Genomic DNA, 22020 nt, shown 5'->3' on the forward strand with positions numbered 1-22020 from the left:
TTTGATTGTATCTTTTAATTTTTTGTTAAAAATGTCATAAAGACACAATGAATACAAGTACTGCAGTTACATCAATACAAAAAAAGCAATACAAATTAAGCAGCTGAATACAAAAATACATTGAAATACATGAACACCAAAATGTAAGCTATCACACTAATTCAGAATTGTGTATGCATGAAAAATTAAATAAAACTTTTTTGTATTAGACAACTTAGGTATTCTCCACTTTAACAGTAATGTTCTTCTAGTTATGTACTTCACAATTTCTTCTATATACAGTATAGAATAAAATACTTTAAAAAGATATGACATTTTAACTCCTCAATATGTGATAGGTATCTTTTACACTAAGAATATTGACTGCATGAATAAAAACAATGCCTTACATCAACTGCTCTGAAAAGGAGGATCAACATTTTCCTTTTACTTCATTTAGGTATATTTCAGTTAGTAGGTTTGGCTTGATAAGTAAGACAATCCTTGTCTTAAATAGTCTCTCTCACAGTAATGTACATCATATTGCTTGAATCTATACAATCATACAAAAGTGGCAATCATTATATCTAAATGTTGATTATGAAAGAGACAGCTTACACATATACAGGTCTTCCGAGTTGAATTCTTAATGACTTATTTACAATGAAAGTGCTTTTATCAGATCTAACATGATAGAGGGTCTTTTCTACATGTCAATTATTAGTCTCCCTGAAATTGGAAAAGTATTATATAGAAAATACCACAGCTTTGCAAACACTATAGCATACTGTGAAACTGCATGTGGTTCTGAGATTAGCAGCTGAAAAGTGTTGATAATTATAATTTAAAAATAAATAAAGCAAATAGGTAAACCAGTTACAAAACAGCAGAAAACTGCAATATTCACAACCGTAAAAAGACTTAATAAATCAATTGCTAACAAAATGGTGAAGCAGTTGGATCAAAAGTCTTGAAAACATCTTTTAGTGACTTATCATCAGATTCCCCACTTGGATCGTTATCTTGCATTTGATTTACCTGTCCAGGCTGTCTAACTTGCCTTGGATCACTGTACTGTGGTCTGATCAATCCTGATAAAGCTTGGATAGGAAGATTATGCACTGCTGGTGCAGTACTGGAGTGCTTAGCCTGAGATTTACTGATGCTATTTGCTTTTTCTGAATTGGCCTCTGCTGATCCTTCTGTACTTTTATCCATATTTGGGACAGATTTCTGTGGCAACATGTCTTCTGACAGAGTAGATTCATTTTTGCTAGTATTTTTCAAAATACTTTTTTTCTGGTTCTCTCCATTCTCTCCCGAATTAACTGGAGCTGGGTCTAATGAAGATGAGCTCTGGTCTCTTGGATCATACAAACTTATACCACTAAGTATCGAGCTTGGAGTTCCCAGTCTAACACCTGCTGCTGATAGTTTGGGTGCATAAGGAGGCAGAACGTCTGGGTCAGATTTACAAATGACAGCTTCTGAGGGCTGGGATGAACCAATACCAGATCTGGCTAGACGAGGGTCAAATTTTGGAGGATGAGAATCCTTTGTGATTCCATGGTGAGTTTCTGTACTAGACAGTCTGTGGAGTCTGGGATCAACATTTTTTTGTAAGCGAGGATCTCCTAATTTGCTTGAACTACTGGCATGCAAATCTGCAGATTGATCCAAAGAACCACTTCTGCTTGTTATATTATTTTTTGCTTTTGCTGCCAGTCTTGGGTCAGCTGGCATTGCATTTGGATGGGGATCACTTTTTAAATTACGTAATTTATTAAGCCTCTGGTCAGCTATAAGTGGAGGAAGAGGTAAATTAATTGAAGACACCGGGTCAGGTTTAGGCAAGGGTATTGGAAGTAGATCTTCAGGAGCCCATACAATATGTTTAGCAAAGTTTGGTTTGGTCAGGATAATATCCATTTTAATGTGGCTAAACTGTCGAAGCTGAGATCTTGGATCCCTTAATGTTACACCAGGTAAAGGTTCCAAAGGTATTAGAAAAGCTCTCTCTCTTAATTCTCGTTCTGCATCCTCTTCATCATCGTCCATTCCTTTTTGCTTGACCTTAACTCCAGTGGGTGCATGATGTAAATCTAACTTTGTTCCACCAACAGAAGAACTTGCAATCCCACTTTCATTAACCTTTAACATTCTGGGATCCCGTGCAAGCCTTGGGTCAAAAGATGACGACTCTGTAGGTTTCCTAGTATTTGATCTAGGAGTGGATCTCAGTCTCGGATCAACAGCCTGGTTTCCTGTACATTTCTCTTTAGCAAGTCTTGGGTCACTAGGAACAACGACCATATGTTGTTCTGTGGAATGTTGTTGCCGATTCCTAATATTCTCAGTTTGTTTCTTTAAGGTTTTTAATATTGATTTAACACTGCTTCCCTCCTCTTCTTCACTACTGGAGTACCAGTTTACATTATCATCTGAAAGAAAACAAAGATTAGTCAAACAAATGATCATTGGAGATTCAATAGACTTTGATCTAAGTATAATTTCTTAATAACTGGCTTTCGTCTGATGTTAAGACTTAGCAAAATAAGGTAATAGCAACTATAAATTAGGATCACAGAAATCAGTTAATGGGAGTAAAAAAACTAGTTATAACAACTTAAGAATAAACACTCAACTGCTGCTTTCTCTTCTCTTGTATACCTCTTCCAATATTTTTGTGTAAGAAAATAACTATTCCTGTCAACAATTCTGTTTAATTTAAATTTCATAAAAAGATGTATTTTTAAACACATGAATCCTGATGTAAGTGGCTTTATTGTTGGTTGAGGGGGAAGATATGGCTTGCTGCTATCTTAAATGGACAAGGTGGAAATGCTGAACTGCTACTCTATTTCCCTTTCATATTTGAAACCCAAGATGTAAGGGATTCAGGGAGAAATCAGGTTCCAGAAAGGGAAATAAGGGAAGGTATTTAAACAATATTAGATTACTGAGGATAAATTATCAACCACTACTGCAGTTACTGGGAAGCCCTGTAATTGTAGTATCATCTCCCAGTCCATCAACATCACCTCAGTCACGTCTAGCTTAAGTTTCAACCAACTCACTTTCAATCCATGCCGCAGTCTCACCCAGACACTGACTATGATCACTGACTGTTTTGGACCAGTCAGATGTTCCATGTGTAAGCACCTTAAGAGAGGAAGAGCAGTTTCTTACTACTACCACCACCTTCTGAGGATGCTCTACAAGGGAAGAGCTGAGTCACGCTAAAGCAGCCCATCTGCCACTGCTGTGATCTGAAGGTGAGTCAGCAACACCTCATGATCAACAGCACTGAAGACAGCTGATAGATTTAATAATGCCAGCATGCACACTATCTTCATCCATTGCCAGGAAGAGAATCTACCAACGCAGTCTATGTCCCAGACCCAGGATCATACCCTGATTCTCATGGAGGTCTGAGATCACTAGATACTACAAGAGTTGTCTTGCCACAGCCTTTTTGATAATCTTGAACAAAACTGGAAGACAGGACACAGGGTGATAGCTGGCCAGATTGTCAGCATCTGCCAGTGATTTCCTGGGCAGTGGCTGTACTGATCCTTCTTTAACAGAAACAGGTAATCTGCCCTCCCTTCAAGGAAGCAATAGTCAGAATTTAGGGCCAGAAGGGACCACCAGATCATCTAGTCTGATCTGCTGTAGGTCACAGGCCACCAATACCACTCAGTATCCACACACTAAACCCAACAACCGAAATTGGATCAAAATATTACAGCCCAGAGGACACTAGACTGCAGAGAGAGAACAGGAATGCCTGAGGCAGGGAAATGATTAAGTGAGCTATACCCAGATAATTTCTGTCAAGTGACTAGCACCAATACTCGGAAGCAGAAAATGAAAAAACCCCAAGATCGCTGTCCATCTGATCTGGGGGAAAATATCTTCCTAACACCACATATGGCGATCAGTTAGGCCCTGAGCAAGTGAGCAAGAACCAACCAGCCAAGCACCTGAATGCTCGGTGTCACCTCAGAGCACTGGCCCACACCGTTCAGTGTCCCATCTCCAACCGCAGCCATCTCTGATGCTTCCGAGGAAGGAGACCAACCCTCCCCCACCCTGAATATACTGGGAGGGGGAGGGTTGCTAAGCTCTGCTCCTCAACATGACAAGCAACCACTTCATACAACTGCACTCATAAATTTGTGCAGCTCTCTCAAATTTGATTAAACTGTTTTCTCATGCAACTCCTTTTGGGAGGCTATTCCATAACCTCACCGCTTTGATGGCTAGAAACCTTCTTCTAATTTCCAGCTCCAATTTGTTCACAGCCACTTTATACCAATTTTTTCTTGTGCTAGCACTGTCCTTTAGCTTAAATAGCCCTTCTCCCTCCCTGATGCATGCCCCCTAATGTATTTATAGACAGCAGTCATATCCCCTTCTCAGATTTCTTTTTGCTAGGCTAAATAAGCCAAGCCCTTTCAGGGAATGTCTCCACTGCAGATGAAAACTTGTGGCTGGCCCATGCCAGATGACTCAAGCTCACGGGGCTCAGGCTGTGGGACAGTTTCACTGCAGTGTAGACTTCCGAGTTCAGGCTGCAGCCCAAGCTCTGGGACCCGGTAAGGTGGGAGGGTCCCAGAGAATGGGCTGCTGCCTGAGCCTGGAAGTCTACATTGCAATGAAACAGCCTTGCAGCTAGAGCCCCGCCAGCTGCGGATTTTTAACTGCAGTGCAGACATACCCTCATTCTCCTCTGATAAGATTGGCCATCCATTCCCCAGCATGTAGCTGAAATTCTTATTATTAGACCCTACGTGCATGACCTTGAACTTTGTACTACTGAATTTCATCCCATTTCTGTCACTCCAGTTGTCAAGGTCATCCAGACCTTCCTGTATAATACTCTGATCCTCCTTCTGTATTGAGGATGCCTCCCAACTTTGTATCAGCAGCACACTTCATTAGCACAGTTGTACTTCTGTCCCATGGTTATTAATAAAAATAATGAATAAGACTGGTACCAAGACTAATACAGTAGAACCTCAGAGTTATGAACACCAGTTGTGAACTGACTGGTCAACGACATACCTAACTGGAAACCATAAGTATGCCATTAGGCAGCAACAGAGACAACAACAAAAATGTGTTAAACGTAAATTACTAAAAGGGAAAGTTTAAAAAGAGATTTGACAAGGTAAGGAAACTGTTTCTGTGCTTGTTTCATTTACATTAAGAGGATTAAAAGCAGCATTTTTCTTCTGCATAGTAAAGTTTCAAAGCTGTACTATGTCAACATTCAGTTATAAACTTTTGCAACAAATAACCATAATTTGTTCAGAGTTATGAACATTTCAGAGTTACGAACAACCTCCATTCCCGAGGTGTTCCTAACTCTGAGGTTCTACTGTATTAAAGAACCCACAGAAAAACTACAAAACAGGTTAGGAAAAGAAGCAAGGAATAAGTTATTCAGTTGAAATTAAAGGAGGAACTTATATAGGCATAGTGTAATTAATGGAAATAGTCACAAAATAAAAATGGGATTATTATCCTGACACAATATAAAAGAACTTTTTCTTAGAATGTAAGAGTCAACATTACCTTCTTCCTTGCTCATTGCCCTCTGAGACTGACTGCTGATTGGTTCTCCATCTTCTTGCTGTTTTTGACTAAGTCTTACAAAAAGGGCTTTCTGCATTGCTGGAAGAAAATCCGGTACATTAATAGCAGGTTTATGGCCTGTTTTACTGACGCGATCTGATTCATTTCCACTCTTATGTGAATCTTGAACAATGAGGTGAGCCTGGTGATCAGTAAATTCTCCATGCCATGTTCCATCTGCATATATAATATTAAAAAAGAATCAGCTAATTTACTGCTAACAAATAGCCAGAGAAGACTTTACAAGGCAATATTAATTGAAATAAATTTGAAAATATTTATAAATCCCACTGTATAAAGGTTAATCTTTCAACTATTTCATATTGAAACAGGCTGAAACATGACATACAAACTGCAAAGTCAACTCTGATTTTTTCCCCAATTGAAAAAAACTGTTTAATTTGCAAAAAAATAATAATCCTAAATTGTAACAAAAATCTGACAATTCTCAAGCTTTCAGATGATTTTTCACCAATTTGCACACATATTGTGTGCTAAAATAAACGATAAAATGATACTCTCCCCTTGGCTAGAACACCAGTAAGAAATGATTTTATCAAATCTATTGTGAATAGAACTGTTTTTTTAAGGGACTATCTGTATCTACACACAGGGAGAAAAGTTACATTAAAAATATTTTTAAAATTGCAAAGATGAGCACTCAAAAAGTTAGAAAACATCAGAATTAAGGTTAGCACTGCAACTTTAATTATGTCTCTTTGTGAGTATAACTGCATGATAGAAAAAAAAATTATAACACTAAATTCTGCAAATTTTGAGAGGTGGACAGAGCTTCTCTACTGCCTCGATAAATCAGGAAGATTGAGGGTGAGAAGCCAGATTTTACTAGACGATACCTGAAAGGTTCACAAAACAGCCATATTGGACCCACAAGGTGCCGAGGCAGTCACTCAGATACAGTAAACAGAAAAAGCAGATCTTAACGGAGGCTGTGTTCGCATTGAGACTATGAGTAAAACTGAAAGAGTGGTATTTAGGCTCCTTGTGTCGAGTCAATTGAAAATGAGGCTCCCGAATCTTTTTAAAGTTTTACATTCAGACAGCCAGACCCTGAATATCTTCCAAATAGGAGGGTTTTTATGCAAGATGACTTGTTGGTCTGAAGGAGAACAAGGACAACCACCAGCTGTTCAGGATAAACAAGCTCTCAAAGATTCATGTAGTTTCAGGCTAAAAGTTAGACTGTACCTTGATCTTAGCAAAGAAAGTGAGGTTATTTATCTGTAACAGGAAGTTCCTCGAGACGTGTGATCCCTATCTGTATCCTACATACACACCGTGCACCCGAGATCAGAGATGTCTAGCAAGTAGCATCCACTGGCCTGCACGTGCACAGTTGTTCTCCTCATGTTCTGAACCAAGAGAGTAAGGGGCATGTGGACTGACACCTCTCTAGTTCCTCCTTTTTACTGTGCATCTAGTCATGATTTGGAGCAGAGGGGAAGGAGGGCAAGTAGTGGAATACAGATAGGGACAATACATCCTGGAGAACCTGTTACAGGTAAGTAACCTCCATTTCTTCTTCGAGTGCTGGTCCCTATCTGTATTCTACATGTGGGCGATTAGTTAGTGATTGATCAAATATTATTTTATCAACTACCATTGGTTAATAACATAGTAAAAGCCTCCTGAATGGTTAATAATTAAACCAGTGTTTTAATATCATGTACTGCAAAGAGCCGCATCAGACACACTGAAGAGCCACCACCTGAGTATCACTGAACTAGACATCTGATTTACAATCTGCATGTAATACTTCTAAAATCTGTTATAAATTTTTCCTGTATGAATAAGTTATATGGTGAGAGACAAGATGCGAGGTAATATCTTTTATTGGACCAACTTCTGTTGGTGAGACAAGCTTTCCAGCTGACCACAGGAAAAGCTCTATGTAGCTCGAAACCTTGTCTCTCTGACCAACAGAAGTTGGTCCAATAAAAGGTATCACCTCGCCCTCCTTGTCCCTCTTATATCATTGGGACCATCATAGCTACAACTATACTGCATACGGTGAGTACAGAACAAAGAGCTAAAGGAGTCAGAGAGAAGAAAACTGACTGGCTTGTTTAGCCTGATGCATTAGAATTCTTGTAAATGCTAAATTTACAAGTACTAGTCCTAGTGTCTTTACTTCAGTCAGCTCTACAGAATGGCTCTCTGCTAGATTTCTTCTCTTTTTTTGAAAGTTCTAGAATAGCTTTTTTCTTTTTTAAAAGAAGGTTGTTTCACAATATTCTTTAAAGATATATCTCAAAACAGGCTAATTATTCTAATATTTCTCTCAATTCTTCTAGAGGTGCAGTAATACTTCAGAAAACAGAAACATGTCTCACCAAGGAACAAAAACAATTTTGAACACAGACTTACCTCCTGTGTTATTAGTTGGCTGAAAGCTATGTACAGCTTGATGTGAATAGTAATTGTCATAGAAATCAGCTGGGTTCTGAATAGATTCATAATTGATGTTCTGCTGTCGTTCACCAGGAATCTGCTGATACAGTGGGCCTGGTGGGCAATGATTCTCTCTGGGCATATTCATCATATGTCCTTGAACTCCTGGAGTGTTGTATGGTGCACCAATGCCTGGTGGTGTTAAAGGTGGACCAGCTTGTGCTTGAATCGGTATGCCAGTTTGACCCTGTGGTCCTAAAAAGCCTGGTGGAACAGGTTGCAAAGGAGGGCTGTGTGGCATTGCTGGACCTTGGGGTCCTGTACATTGGTGATGCCCAGGAGAACCTGGGTGCATTACTGGTCCATTATGTCCTTGTGGTATGCTGGGACCAGGCCCTGGACTTGACCCGGGATTATACATATGCTGAGGATGTGGGTCATTTCCCTGAAACTGTGGTCTTGGTGGTGATGTGCTGTTATAGAAAGTTGGTGGCCTGTAGGTAGAAAATTGACAATTAAAAAAAAGCACATATACATGCTACACAAAACCAGATCGCAGTACATATCATTTATACATTTTAAAAAGGCAACATTTTAAAAAATACAACTTTCCTCTCCTTGCCATACCTTTCTAGAAGTTTGGAATGACATCTGTTTTCCACAACATTTTACCCTGTCCCTATGGCAAACAAGTCACTGCTTTACTAAGCATGATGTGGTACAGAATGATTGGCTTTACATCAGAGGAAGAACAGGAAGCAGCAAAAATTGGATTGAAAGTAAATCAGAGAAAACCAAGATTATAAATGTAGGAAACTGGACAATACATGCAAATGTGTACGTGGATGGAAAATAAACTGAACAGGCAGAAGAGTTGTGCTCTCTGGGGAACATGACAACACTTGAACGTAGCTGTGATAAAGATATCCACATGAGATGAGGAAAAGCAAACTTTACTTTCAGAAGGATGAACAACAACTGGTCAACAGAGATCTCTACACCAAACCAAAGGTCAGATTATATCATGCAATTGTATTGAGCATGCTAGTGTACAGAGCGGAGACTTGGCTGATGACAGTGGCTAACAAAAAGAGATTGGAGGAGGCTGATCAGAGATGGCTGAGGAAAACATTACATATTTCATGGAAAGACAAAGTAACAAATGCAAGATTGTGGGAGCTGACAGAGCAGAACATGTTAGAAAATATCAAAGAAAGCAAGCTCATGTGATCGGAACATGTAAACCGTATGGAGGGTGGGAGACATGCTAGACAAACACTGAATTGGGTACCTGAAGAAGGAAAGAGAAAGCTAGGAAGGCCAAGGAAGAACAGGAAGAAGACAGTAAACAAAAGGATATTGACTGCACTAGCACCATCTGAGACAAAGTATCACAACTCGCAAGCAACCGTAATCCGTGAAGGAACTGGACTACCTGATGTGTCAGCTGTACAGGAGAAACTAAGGTCTAAGATAAACACTGCACTTAAAACTGCAATATATCTTCTGTTGACTTTAACCTGCACAAGTGTCACTGATGTATGGATGTGAACAGCACTAGGAACTGTATTTTCTTAGTCGAGTTGTTCTTTAGACCATCAGGGAATGATTACAGTTTTTCCATACTGTAATGGTTTCCCTTACCATTTTTTCCCTGAAGAAGAGCTCTGTGTAGCTTGGAAGCTTGTCTCTTTCACCAACAAAAATTGGTTCAATATAAGATATTACCTTACCCACCATGTCTCTCTAATATCCTGGGACCAACATGGATAGAAAAACACTGCAAACACTTTTTTTGCCTAAAAGCAGTGGGGGAGTTAGAAAAAAGCTGTTTAGATTCCAAATTTCTTTGGGGATATCTGTTCAAATCTTTTTGGTGCCAAGTAGATCTGAGGTTGGCAGTGGCAAACTAATTCTTATAGTAAATGTCTGTCCACATTACAAACACATCACACTGTGTGCCACAAATCCATCACAAATGGCAATCATGAGTAGCCCAAGAGTGGAGCAGCAGAATAGTTTTTGCAGTCAACAGCAAGGTGTATTGGCAGAACTGCATGTGCAGGTTTGCACAACACCTGCCTAAATTACAGTTTAAAACATCCCACGACCAACAAAGACCTGAACTCAAAGAGCTCTGAAAAAATCCAACTCAACAGGACCACATAAAACTTCGTATCTAACAATTAGGTTTAAGTTTTACGGGAAGTAGCTGGGTAAGAGGAACAGCTCAGGTAAAGGTAGTGACGTCCGGCAGAGCTGGAATAGTAGCAACGAAGACCCTGCACACCGTTTCATCAGGGAGTTCCTTCATTGACTGAAGTCAAGAAAGAGCTGACTATCAGGGAGACTAGAGGGAGAAGGAGGTTTGTTCACCATGCAAAGGAAAGGTGGGTTCATAGTCACTCAGAGGACTGGAAAAACACACTGAAGGGAGTGAATTCCTTGCCTGTTTCTTCTGGGAAGGTCAAGACCCAGGAATAGTAATCCTATGTACAGGGTATTAGATATGCAAAAGATACTATAATTATGATGGCAAATAGTGGAAATTCTCCTCCCGCCCCCCGTTAGATAGCAAATACTGGAAATCCTCAAGGCTATCAATTTCTTCTAAAAATGTAGTGTGGTCCATTTCTCAAGTGTTTATAAAGCCATATTTCATTCTAAAACCTACTTTTTTCCAATCTTGTGTGCTAAATCCACAGTCGGTTTCACAACTATCTCAAACAGAGATGGAATTTTCTTGAATTCACCAGACGGATCTTGAAAATTTTCTGTATCAGACTCAGAAAATGAAAATTGCTCAGGTGGCGTTGGCAGAAGTCCAACTCCTGGAGGTGGCTTAGGAAGAGGAACTATGCCACGCTTTCTGAGTTCCTCCAGTTCTTTTTCATCTTCATTTTGTGGCTCCTCTTCAGTATTCAAAACCTAAAACAAAGCAATGCAGTGAAAGTTCTTGTACTAAATTTGCACTGAACTTAACATTTCATTGTAGGTCTTCATTTTATATGTTAAAAGAATTAAACTGCTCTGTAATAGTATGTCTATTATATATTTCCTGCCATTAACATCAAACTCAGAAGAATTCTAAATCCCCCATTAAAATTTCTTCTAGGTCAGCCAGGAATTTAACTATTTCTGCAATATGGAACATACAATTTTAGAAGGTCCATGTCCTCTGATCAGTAACTTCAGAAGATAGAAAGCAGTAACATGTTCTAAAATACATATAATACATTTTATGCCATATGAGTATACATTTAAAAATGAAAGAATAAGGAAGTTGGAATAAGAGAGAAGGAAAAGAGAATTCATTGTGTAGCATGTGGTCATAGAGCCAAACTCCAGGGCTGAGATTTTCTCAGGGAGCTAGGATGTTAAACATCACTGGGAGATAGGTGACTATCTCCCTTAGGCTCCTTGAAAGATCCCAACCTATATTTATTCCACTTGACTACCTTGCCACTCAAATAATGTTTACTGACTGTACCACTATAAGCATTACTCACCTTATCTAGCAGTTCTTTTGTTTCTTTAGTTAGTGGAGCATGAGAAAACTTGCACTTATCCCCTTGGTAACATTTTGCTCCTGTATGATAGAACTTGCAAGGAAATTCATGTAGCAGCAAAAATATTAAGGACTCTAACAGGTAGCAACATTTAATTTGCATAGTTTGGAACAGTTTCACAAAGTAATTTTCAGTTAGACTTCCACTGCTCCTAAACACTTACCATTTCTAGAATCATATTTTAAGCATTAATAAGGTTAATAACAAGACTAATAAGCAATTCACTGTTTAATCCTATTTGACAGTGCTAGACTGATTATATGCATTTAACCTGCTCCCCCCAAAACAAACAAAAAAAACACCCCCCCCAGCCCCCTACTAAAGTCTAACTTCAAGTCTTTATTAATGTTTTAATATATGAAATAACCTCATAATCTGTCAAACTAAAGCCAATAATTTCAGAAAAAGATGAAGTTCCCTACTTAGATTATCTATTTTTTCCTACTGTAAGCATCTCAATATAGCGAAGTTATATATTATTAAGTATAGTCTCTTCTTGAAGCAAGGGAAATTTAATGCTTTAAATGATGTATTACTTACAACAGAGATTAAATATGAAATTTTATCCTGGACTTTAAATTTCCAGGTATTTATCTGTTTAAATTAAAATTTGTACAATTTTAGCATCAATCAATCAAAACCTGTTATTTGTATTAAAAACTATATACTGGTCCATGAAATTTAGGGACAGATTATGTGTAAGAAAAGGGAATCTTCACTGAAGTGGGGGGGGAGGGAGGAATGGTTGAAACAGCAGCTCTTGGGTTTTTTTATATATGGTAAAAGCTATGTTATCTGGCACTTTATCAGCCGGAAAGCTCTATTAACTGGCTTTTCTGATATCTCCCAATACAAATCTTCAATCTAGTAAGTGGGACTAGTATACTGCCCAGGAGATTATGCAATTGCACATTCTGTCCTCTACTTTTATTCAAAAGAGACAGAACACAAGTAAGCAAGCTGATATTATTATCAGCAAGCAAGGGATTTATTAAAAAAAAAGCAGCTTCCAGGGTGTCTCATAGGGTCATTACAGATTCAGCCCAAGCTCCTACACCGTCTACATCTACAATGATAACTGATGTTAATAATAATGACCCTGAGGCACTGCAAGATCCTGAAGTGCCTTCTGAACCATCAAAGAAAGATTAAATTATGTTCAGTATAGTTTTAGTGTTAAGTGTATTTTTAGTGATTTGGGTGTACTGTGCTGCCCACAGTGATATGTAGTGTCATAAGATAACCTACTGTACAGAAAACTTTACCTGTATACACCTACATGCTTCAAGAAACCAACCACTCTGCAGTGCAGTACCTACTACTGGATTGGTGAGTACCTGTACCTGTACGCTATTTAATATATTTTATTCATTTTATTGTATTCTAACTCTTTGAAAATTGGTATTCCATTGGTAAATATAACTCTTAGTTAACTGGAATTTTTGATTAACCGGCACACCCCATTCTCCCATCATGCCACATAACAAAGCTTTTACTGTATGTTTAACTGGAATTTTTGATTAACCGGCACCCCGCATTCTGCCAGATAACAAAGCTTTTACTGTATGTGTATGTATGTGTGTGTTTGTGTATAATGTGTACACACACACATATATTCTTAGCTTTATAAAGTGTGGTTCTGCTCTAAAAAATGATCAAGTGTTACTGTCAGGTTCCAGGTTTGCATGTACAATTTGAAATATATTCAGTTTGCAAATAAAAATTTTTTCTAACTGCCAGACTTTCAAACTTAATCTAGGTTTTCAGAGTTAAACTATGATCTTTCCTTCTCATGGACCATCAGCAGAAAAGCTCTCAGGACAAATTATACCCTTAGTGACACTCGTGCAACCCAGCTGCCTTCAGTAGGATTTGCACAAGCAGAGCTGATTAAAACTCAGTAAACAATTCTGTTGAGGAAGCAATGAAAGAAGAGACTGCTGCTTTCTCTCTCTTAGTTGTGTTGCTAAATGGAATAAAGAGCAGTAAAATTCATTTATTCTTTAAAGCAAGCTAATCTGACTCTGAATTCCCACCCCAAAATCTTTAACTTTATTTTAGATTGGTAAGGGCATTTCAAAACAAGACATGCCATTATTTACATCCCTAAAAACATCACACATACTAAAGCAATCCAGATAAGATTACATAATTGACAGCAACCATACCATCCAGTTCTCTCTCTCATACACAAAACCCTCACCATCCAAATTCAGCAGAAAAGTTTGATTGCTGGTCAGGGAAAAATTAACTCTGCTTGCACAGTTAAAACAACTCCAGCAAATATAAAATACAAATCAATGTTAACCATCCATCACACAACCACACATAAAAACTAATGCCTAATTTTTGTTCATGAAATAGTTGTACCAACTCTGTGGCTTTGTACAACCATGCACAATCCACAACAAGTGCTATTTTAACAATTCAAGACTGAAGACCTGAGTTGTGCAGTCATTTACATCAGTGCAATATGTGAGCAAAGTAGGTGTACAATGCTATTCAATAAGAAGTACTTTATGCTCATTTTACACAGGTGCAAGTAATCCATTCCCCCTCTCCAACTCCAAAAAGTGTTTTTTGTGTGTGTTGGGGAAAGCCACCCTGTCCCCATCCAGCTCTTCTCCTCCCACACAAACCACTGTCCCACCCCATCATTTAGAAATATGACCAAATAATGATGTACACCAGCTCCGTGTGCTAAGGAGGTATAGGATGGTAATTAACTGCACCTTCTGCTCCAGACTGGAAGGACATGGAGATCTTGAAGTTGTCATATCTCATTCTTACCACAGAGAGAGCTGGCTGCTGTGTTTACTATTTCCACTGAAGGAATCAAGAGGGGGCTATGATGTTACAGACTCCCTAATCTATGTCTTTATGGGATGTCAGACACACAAAATACATGGTAAAAAGTAAACTAATTTCTAAGATTTCTCAGTTTTAATCTTCCAATAATACCCCAATAGTAAAAAAAAGATGAAAAAAATTGTATACTCTATAATTTTAACTTGCCAATGTTGCTTTCATAAAAACAAATCCATGGGATAAAAGCTTGTGAACCAACTGTAATGTTTAGATTTTTTTAATATATATATATATAATCAGGTTATAAACCTCAAAAGAAAAATTATAAAGAATCCATGGAAAATACCTAACTATAGTTTGAAAAGCTTCTCAGTTTCATGCACATATCACCATATACCAATTGCACAAACTTTGCAAATGATATTTCACAATAAAACACAATCAGTCAGTGTGTTTATAAAGTGTCTAAAGAAAAATCAAATTATACTAAAATATAAAAACCTTAACTCGGATTTTAATTCAAATATAGTTTTTTCCAAAGGATATTATGCAAATAAATGCAGTTGTCTCCTTTGGTACAATAACCCTGTATGTAAAACTTGCAGATTTCCTTTTTCTTCTCTATCTCTGCATCATGATCAAATTTACACTGGTCTCCCTGTAAATATGACAGAAAAGGAGAGACAAAGAGATTATCAATTCTAAATGCTGAATTTATTCAACTTCATATTTTAACAACGATGCTTTCATCCTGTTTATCCAGTTTTGAACTTTTCTCTCTATTGACAATACAAGTATTTAACAAGTGTGTCAATTTTCTTGAGATTCCAAAAAGAAGTGGAGACAAAGAACATTTTAGCACATTCTCAGACTAGGATTCACAGAGTATATGCTGGTGGTCCACGGAGAGTAGGCTGGTCACATGGCACTGTTTTTTCCCCTTGATTCCATCTGGTAAATTGCATTAAAAGAAACTAAAAATGGAGAGGTTACTCACCTTATGCAGTAATTGAAGTAACTTCGAGATGTGTCCCCTTACGGGTGTTCCACTTTTAGGTACATGTGCACTTGAAGTGGAGCACCCATAGGGACACTACTCGAAGAAACATTAAATACCTTCCTAATATTATCTTTCAATTTAAGCAAATGCTGTAGTTGTTGCAAGAAAATTATGTGATCACAAATGCAAGGGGAGGTTGTTTATGCTATGAAAAAGTATTAGAAACTATTATATAGGAGCTGGCCATTTAGACAATACAAAAAAATCATATAAACTGTATTACTTTACATTATGACTAGTTCCATCAAAAGTTTTACAAAACAATAATTTTTGAAAGTACTTTAAAAAAATAGTTATCTTACAACTGTTTTATAACGGTAGGTGGCACTAAATACTTATATTGGGAACCATGGGATTTAAATACCATAACAGACAAAGCCATGAAAATATTCAAGACTATTTTATGGCTATTACCTTATATTTCCACCAGGAATTTCGAAAGAGCCCAATTACATTTTATTTTTACTTTGCAAGTAAATGATGAAGAAAAAAAGTTGTTAATCATGAAAAGACAGAAAATTGTGTACCTCCAAAGTCACAGTGGAACTAGGAATAAGTGACATAATAAACATTTTTGACATACACCATCAGATTAAGAGCAAATATGTAAATTTTTCATAATTTATTTCAAATTTCTATATTATATCTTATAATTGATTAAAAGATTAACTTTGGTACCAGAGAATTAAGCTGCATTGTATTATTTGTTTCAGCATGATGCAATACCAGAATCTACATAATGGCAGGCTAGCATGCATGCCATGGATTACGTCTGGCTCTAATATTCTAATTCAATTTCTCTTCTTCCTGCTTCCCAACCCCTCCAAGCTGCTGAGGTTTTTCATGTCTGCCTTTTTTGGATGTTTGGGAAAGCATATTTTCTCCCTTTCTTAGGCTGGAGAGAGAAGTACTCTTCGTGAATAATTAAAGCAGTGTTTTTCACTGTGTCTCAAAATCTATAATATCCAATAAAAGATTATTTTTAAAACAGAAATGAATCACTAAATCTACCTACTATATCACCCTACATATGTCCAAAATTAAATATAAAAAAAATACAGATGACATATTACATTAATTTCAGATTCTAATATTGCTGGACACAAGTGTATTTATCATACTGTACCTGCTAATAAAATAAGTGATCAACAGTGTATCATTTTTATATAATTTACATTGCACAGTGAAAGGATATGTAGTTTGATAGTTTTCCTTCAAAATTTTCTCTTGCATTTATTTTAATTTATACTTCTTGCCAAAAAATACTAAGGCAAAAAACAAAGTTACATAAAACAAGTTTTCCTTATATTAGCTAAATTGAAATAGAATGCCCACCCTTTCCCCGACTCCTGCTAGAGATACATACATGCATATAAAGTATATATTTACCTTAATACATCTTCCCTCGAGAAAATATTTACAAATTTGTTTTCCTTTATGTTCCACTGTATGTTGATTTATGAATTCCTGACTCATATTCACCCATTTCTTCACTGGTTTGCCTTCCTATATAAAAGGAAATAAAAATATTTTAAATGTATGTGTTTCAGTTACTATTTTAAATATATTTGAAAACAACAATTACAGCATTCAAAGCAGTAGTTATCTGAAAGTGGAATAAAATTTCAAAATAAAATGACAGTAAATCATGACTTGAGTGTTTTCAGAGTTTTTGAGTGTTCTCTGTACACAGTTCACAGAAAGGCTATTCTATCTCAAAATATAAAGTAAAACCAAATATGCATTATACATTTTCTTGGATGTTCTAATATTGTTCTGTAAGACTAAGTAAAGTAAAATTCTTCGGTGAAAATAGCAAGCTTTCTGTTATAAATGCAACAAATTTAGAATCTTCTTTCAGCTACCATAAAGATTTGTTTCAGAGTAGCAGCCGTGTAAGTCTGTATCCACAAAAAGAAAAGGAGTACTTGTGGCACCTTAGAGACTAACAAATTTATTTGAGCATATTAATTTATTTCATCAGATGCATCCGATGAAGTGAGCTGTAGCTCACGAAAGCTTATGCTCAAATAAATTTGTTAGTCTCTAAGGTGCCACAAGTACTCCTTTTCTTTTTATAAAGATTTGTACATCTCAGTTTTGCAAATGTATACAGGAAAAAAATGAAATGTACCTCTGTTATATGGGACACAGTAACTAATACTTCATATATTCAATGATCTCAAGACAATAACGTTACAGTTAGATTAGTCACCAGCTGAGGGCCCAAATACAGCAACTAGGAGTTCCCTCAGGAATGCCAGAATACTAACAGTTAATAGCCAAGCAACATGAATCAACTCTTAACCCTGATATGATGTCTCCTTCCGTTATATATTTTAAAGTAAACTTTTAAGGAAGAAAATCAGAAAGAAGACAACAGAATGGTGCTGATGGGGTCTTCACCACCCTCTTCAGCCACTTTCCCAGTCTCAGCACCATCCTCTCAGGAGAGGATGCTCCTCTGGCTGGGACTTTACTTCCCAACTCAGATTGAGAATAATCAACCAGGTCCATTTTCTGGTGGAGTTTTTCTACTGTGATTGAGAATAGTTTGAACGGTCTCTGAACATAAATGCTCTTGGTTTGACGCCCATCCAAATAACAGACCATAAGGTGAAGAGGGTCTGGGTTGGGATGTCTGATCTTGCAGTTCTCCTGAGTTAACAGATCCAGGAAGGGTCAGATGCTGATGGGAGGACTGGCTGACATTGTAAAAGGTCGGAAACCAGAACTGTCTGGGCCCAACTGGATGCAAAGAGAACGATTTGAGCTCTGTTATGCCAAATCTTTTACAGAACATGTGGTAGTGATGGGATGGGAGAAAAGGTGCATCTCAGGTGGTTTGTCCAGGGTAACAGAAAGGCATCACGCCCAGTATCCCAGCCAATGCTGCTCTGGAGCAGTACAGACTGAACTTCTTGTTCATCTTGGGAGGCAAACAGGTCCCAGGATGTTTTCCCCACTGAATGAAGATTTTGTTCAGCGCTGAATTATGTATCTCCCACTCGTGGTCTGTGGTGAAGTGCCAGATTGTCCGCCATAGAATTCTGAACATCTGGTAGGTATATGCAGAGTGTGATATGTGGTTCCTGATGCACCAGTTCCATAAACTGACTGCCTCTATACAGAAAGAGATTTCGCTCCACGCTGATTGTTTAGATAGAAGATGGTCACCAAGTTGTCTGGTATTATCTGGATATGATGGGACAGTATAAGTGAAAGGAATGCATTGCAAGCTAGGCTGACTGTAGGAGACAGATATGCATCCTAGCCTTTTGAGGAATCCATGTGCCTTGCACAGTGTAACTGCTCAGATGGGCTCCCCATCCTATGATACATGCCTCTCTGATCATGGTTGTGTCAGGCGTGGTTGGAAGGAAAGGCAGGCAGCTGTTGAAGGTTTGTCCATCATACAAGAGAAGCCAGGGATTGGCAGGGATTGTTACCTTGGTATGCATGTTGTCTCTGGTGAATAAACAGACTGGACCCAGCCCTGTATGCAATGGAGGGGAAGCCTGGTGAATGGTGTTACATAGGTACATGAGGCCATGTGACCGAGGAGGGAAAGAGAGACAAGGTCTGAGGATGACTTGTGTTACCAGGCTATTCATGGCCTGGGCTCTGTCCATATGGAGACAGGCCTTTGCTGAGGTTGAGTCTAGGGTTGCTCCTATACAGGTTTTTGTGGGAGCCAAAGTAGACCTCTCTCTGTTTACACAGATCCCCAAGGATGCCAGACGATGGAACAAGGATAGGGCAGCCAACTGGACCGCCTGGTTGGATCTGCCTATTAGGAGCCAATCGACCAGAGATGGGAAGATGCTATAGCTGTTTCATTTCATCTGGGCCACCGTCACAGAGAGGACCTTCCTGAGAACTCTGGATGCTGGTAGTAGCCCAAACCGAAGTACTCTGAACTGGTTGGCAGTACTCTGGTCCTACCAGAACTCTGACGAACCTTCTGTAGGATGAATGAATGTCCACATGAAAGCAACCATCTTTCATACTGAGAGATGTGAACCATGTGCCCTTCTCCTTTTGATTTGCAAATAAAGTAATTTAGCTGATGTAGATCGTAATTTAGCTGATGTAGATCAAGAATGGGTCTCCCTCCTCTTTTTTTCTTCCTGTCCTGTTAGGGCCTGTATTTGTCTCTTCATTTGCATCCTTCTCTACAAGGGAGAGTTAACTGCATTATAGTACATGCTCCTTTCATTATTCTATCTATAGAACCAGGTTGAATGGGGTTCTGTAGAACCAGAGGCTAAAAAAGAAGAAGAATACTAAAATCAAACTCAGTGTATTTACAGAAATGACGCAGTAGCAGAAGGTGCTGAGGACGCAGAAGACTCTGACTCAGACCATGCATTGGTAAGAAGAAACTGCAGTCACTGGTCCGCATCATCCCGTATGCCCTCAGTTCAGAGCATGAGGAGGACTATAGTGCATGTATGAACCAATGGACACGGCTTACTAAAAAATTCCAGACTCAGGTGTACAGTGGGTATGCATGGAAAATACATAAGGACCATCACCTGAAAAGGAACCACAGTTTAGGCTGTCTAAAGAATAGAATAAGAGAGGCCTGACAGCTGAGAAGATGAATAGCTGACACTGACTAAAGTCTAACATTTTCTTTTAGATGAAAATGAGTAAAACTTGTGAGGAAGATCAACAGGAGTAGGCAGCTAGGAACTGAATCAAGTCTCCCAATTTAATTATGCTGGCTAAAAAAAACCCAGTGATTTGGTGCCAGCAGTTAAGGCAATTCCTCAGAACTGAATTTATCCTCAATTAAGATGATATTAAATCTTCGAAGTTAACATTCCATTAAAAAGTGAAGCTTGTAATTCTCTTGCTAGTATTGTTTCAGTCTTTCTGGGTGCAGACTAAACAAGACTATTTTCTCAACTGGATGGGCTAGGAACTTCCTTTCTTAGAAAAGTTAGCTTAATCTCTGGAGAACAGAACAAAATTGGCAGAAAACATAATTAGGCAATTCTGTCTACATCTCTGTTAACAAGGAGTATCCAGGTATTAGCAAATACATGTATGTGTTTTTAACTTCAATTCCATGTACCTCTTGAAAGCCATCAGGTCCTTTATTGGCCCCTCTTCCCCTTCCACGATCTTTACGCTTCAACTTCTTCTGAATTCCACGTCCTCGACCAACACCAAAACCCCTTTGTGCAATACCTGAAAAATATTAGAACATATTTCAGATACCTCATAAAGAAAAATAACTATTCTTCAGAAGCAAAAAGCTCTTTAACGTGGCCTCCTCTTTAACTGACATGAGAAACTAGAAGGAAGAGTAGATATAGTCAGCAAGCAGAAAATGAAGAGAATGGTAATGGAAATTACGTTTACCTCTCTGTATATTGATGGGTGAATGAATCCCTAAATATCTTGAGTCATATACTGACATGACTGGCTTCATCAGCCAATCAGAATTTTGAAATTACCTGAAACTTTTAAAGTGAATAATAGACTGGTAAAATGAGTATATAATTTATTCTGTGAAAAGTAGCCTTGTATAACTTGTAGTGCAGGTATATTGTATTTGTGAGGAATGCAAATGTTTGAAGTATTTAAGATTTGGTGATCTACAAATAATACTGTATTTCAGCTTTAAATTCCTTAACATACCATGTATAACATCAATTCCCTTTAAATACCCTTAATATTTAAAGAGTACATATAAAAATCATAGAAATATTGATGCTACCTTTATATGCACATGACAAAATACTATTTTCTGCACCCCCATATCTCTCTTCTACACGTGATGCAATCTCTATAATCATAAATAGGCTTGTAAGGATTAGATTTTTATTGGTAAATGTCAATAAACTTCAATTTCACTATACACACAAAAACCAAGGGAAAACATTTCCATTGATAATAATCAAAATTTACGAATTGGCGAAGTAAGAAAGATGCTGCTTGAGACCTTAAGAGTTTGATTTAAGGCTATTTACTTTCTATATTTTGACATATAATGTTGAAAATGTGTGTTTAACTATAAAGCTTTAGCTATAAAGCTTTTAACTTTTTGAATCTCAATGTCTACTGTTATTACATTATTGTCTGACACTCTCCCAATTTCCAGCCACTATGAACATTTAAATTTGGTAAAAATAAAAATAAATGCTTAAAAATAATCAATATTGATCTCTCAAAATGATAAAAAATAAAAATTGAATTCTGCCTTGCCTAATTATAGAACAGAAAAGTTCCCAGAGAACACAAATGCAGGAAGGTAATTTATAAAGGCTAAGTGCCTAATTCTTTGGGATACTGAGTGCTCCTGTAAACTTCCATGCACCCTCAGCTTCCACTGGAGCCAGATGCCAGAATTACTGAGGGAAATCATATGGAATGGGCTATGCAAGAAACTAGACCAAATCACTACGGTTTCTTCTGTACTCAAAAATCTGTGAATTGACTTCAACAGTTCTAGGTGTTCAGCACTTCACAAGAGGCACTCTGCAATCCAGAGAATCAAACCTTAACTACATTTTTAAAATTTAGCTTGAAAAAGGC

The 22020-nt window shown here is 37.8% G+C and overlaps 1 protein-coding gene across 6 annotated transcripts in view; it reads right to left on the reverse strand.

Annotated features, from left to right (window-relative positions):
• The window catches only part of ZC3H6 (zinc finger CCCH-type containing 6), a 73672-nt gene continuing 51652 nt past the window's right edge, over positions 1–22020 (reverse strand). For all 6 annotated transcript variants that reach the window (XM_007058938.4, XM_037896324.2, XM_043544190.1 and 3 more), the window contains 8 exons: positions 20555–20670; positions 16861–16977; positions 14958–15069; positions 11544–11653; positions 10709–10962; positions 8011–8528; positions 5563–5799; positions 1–2420 (listed from right to left, as the gene is read on the reverse strand). In XM_007058938.4, the coding sequence (XP_007059000.2) occupies positions 916–2420; positions 5563–5799; positions 8011–8528; positions 10709–10962; positions 11544–11653; positions 14958–15069; positions 16861–16977; positions 20555–20670 (2969 nt within the window). In that variant the 3' untranslated portion in view covers positions 1–915. The remainder of the gene's footprint in view (positions 2421–5562; positions 5800–8010; positions 8529–10708; positions 10963–11543; positions 11654–14957; positions 15070–16860; positions 16978–20554; positions 20671–22020) is intronic.

This window comes from Chelonia mydas, chromosome 3, assembly GCF_015237465.2.
Source record: "Chelonia mydas isolate rCheMyd1 chromosome 3, rCheMyd1.pri.v2, whole genome shotgun sequence".
NCBI lineage: Eukaryota > Metazoa > Chordata > Testudines > Cheloniidae > Chelonia > Chelonia mydas.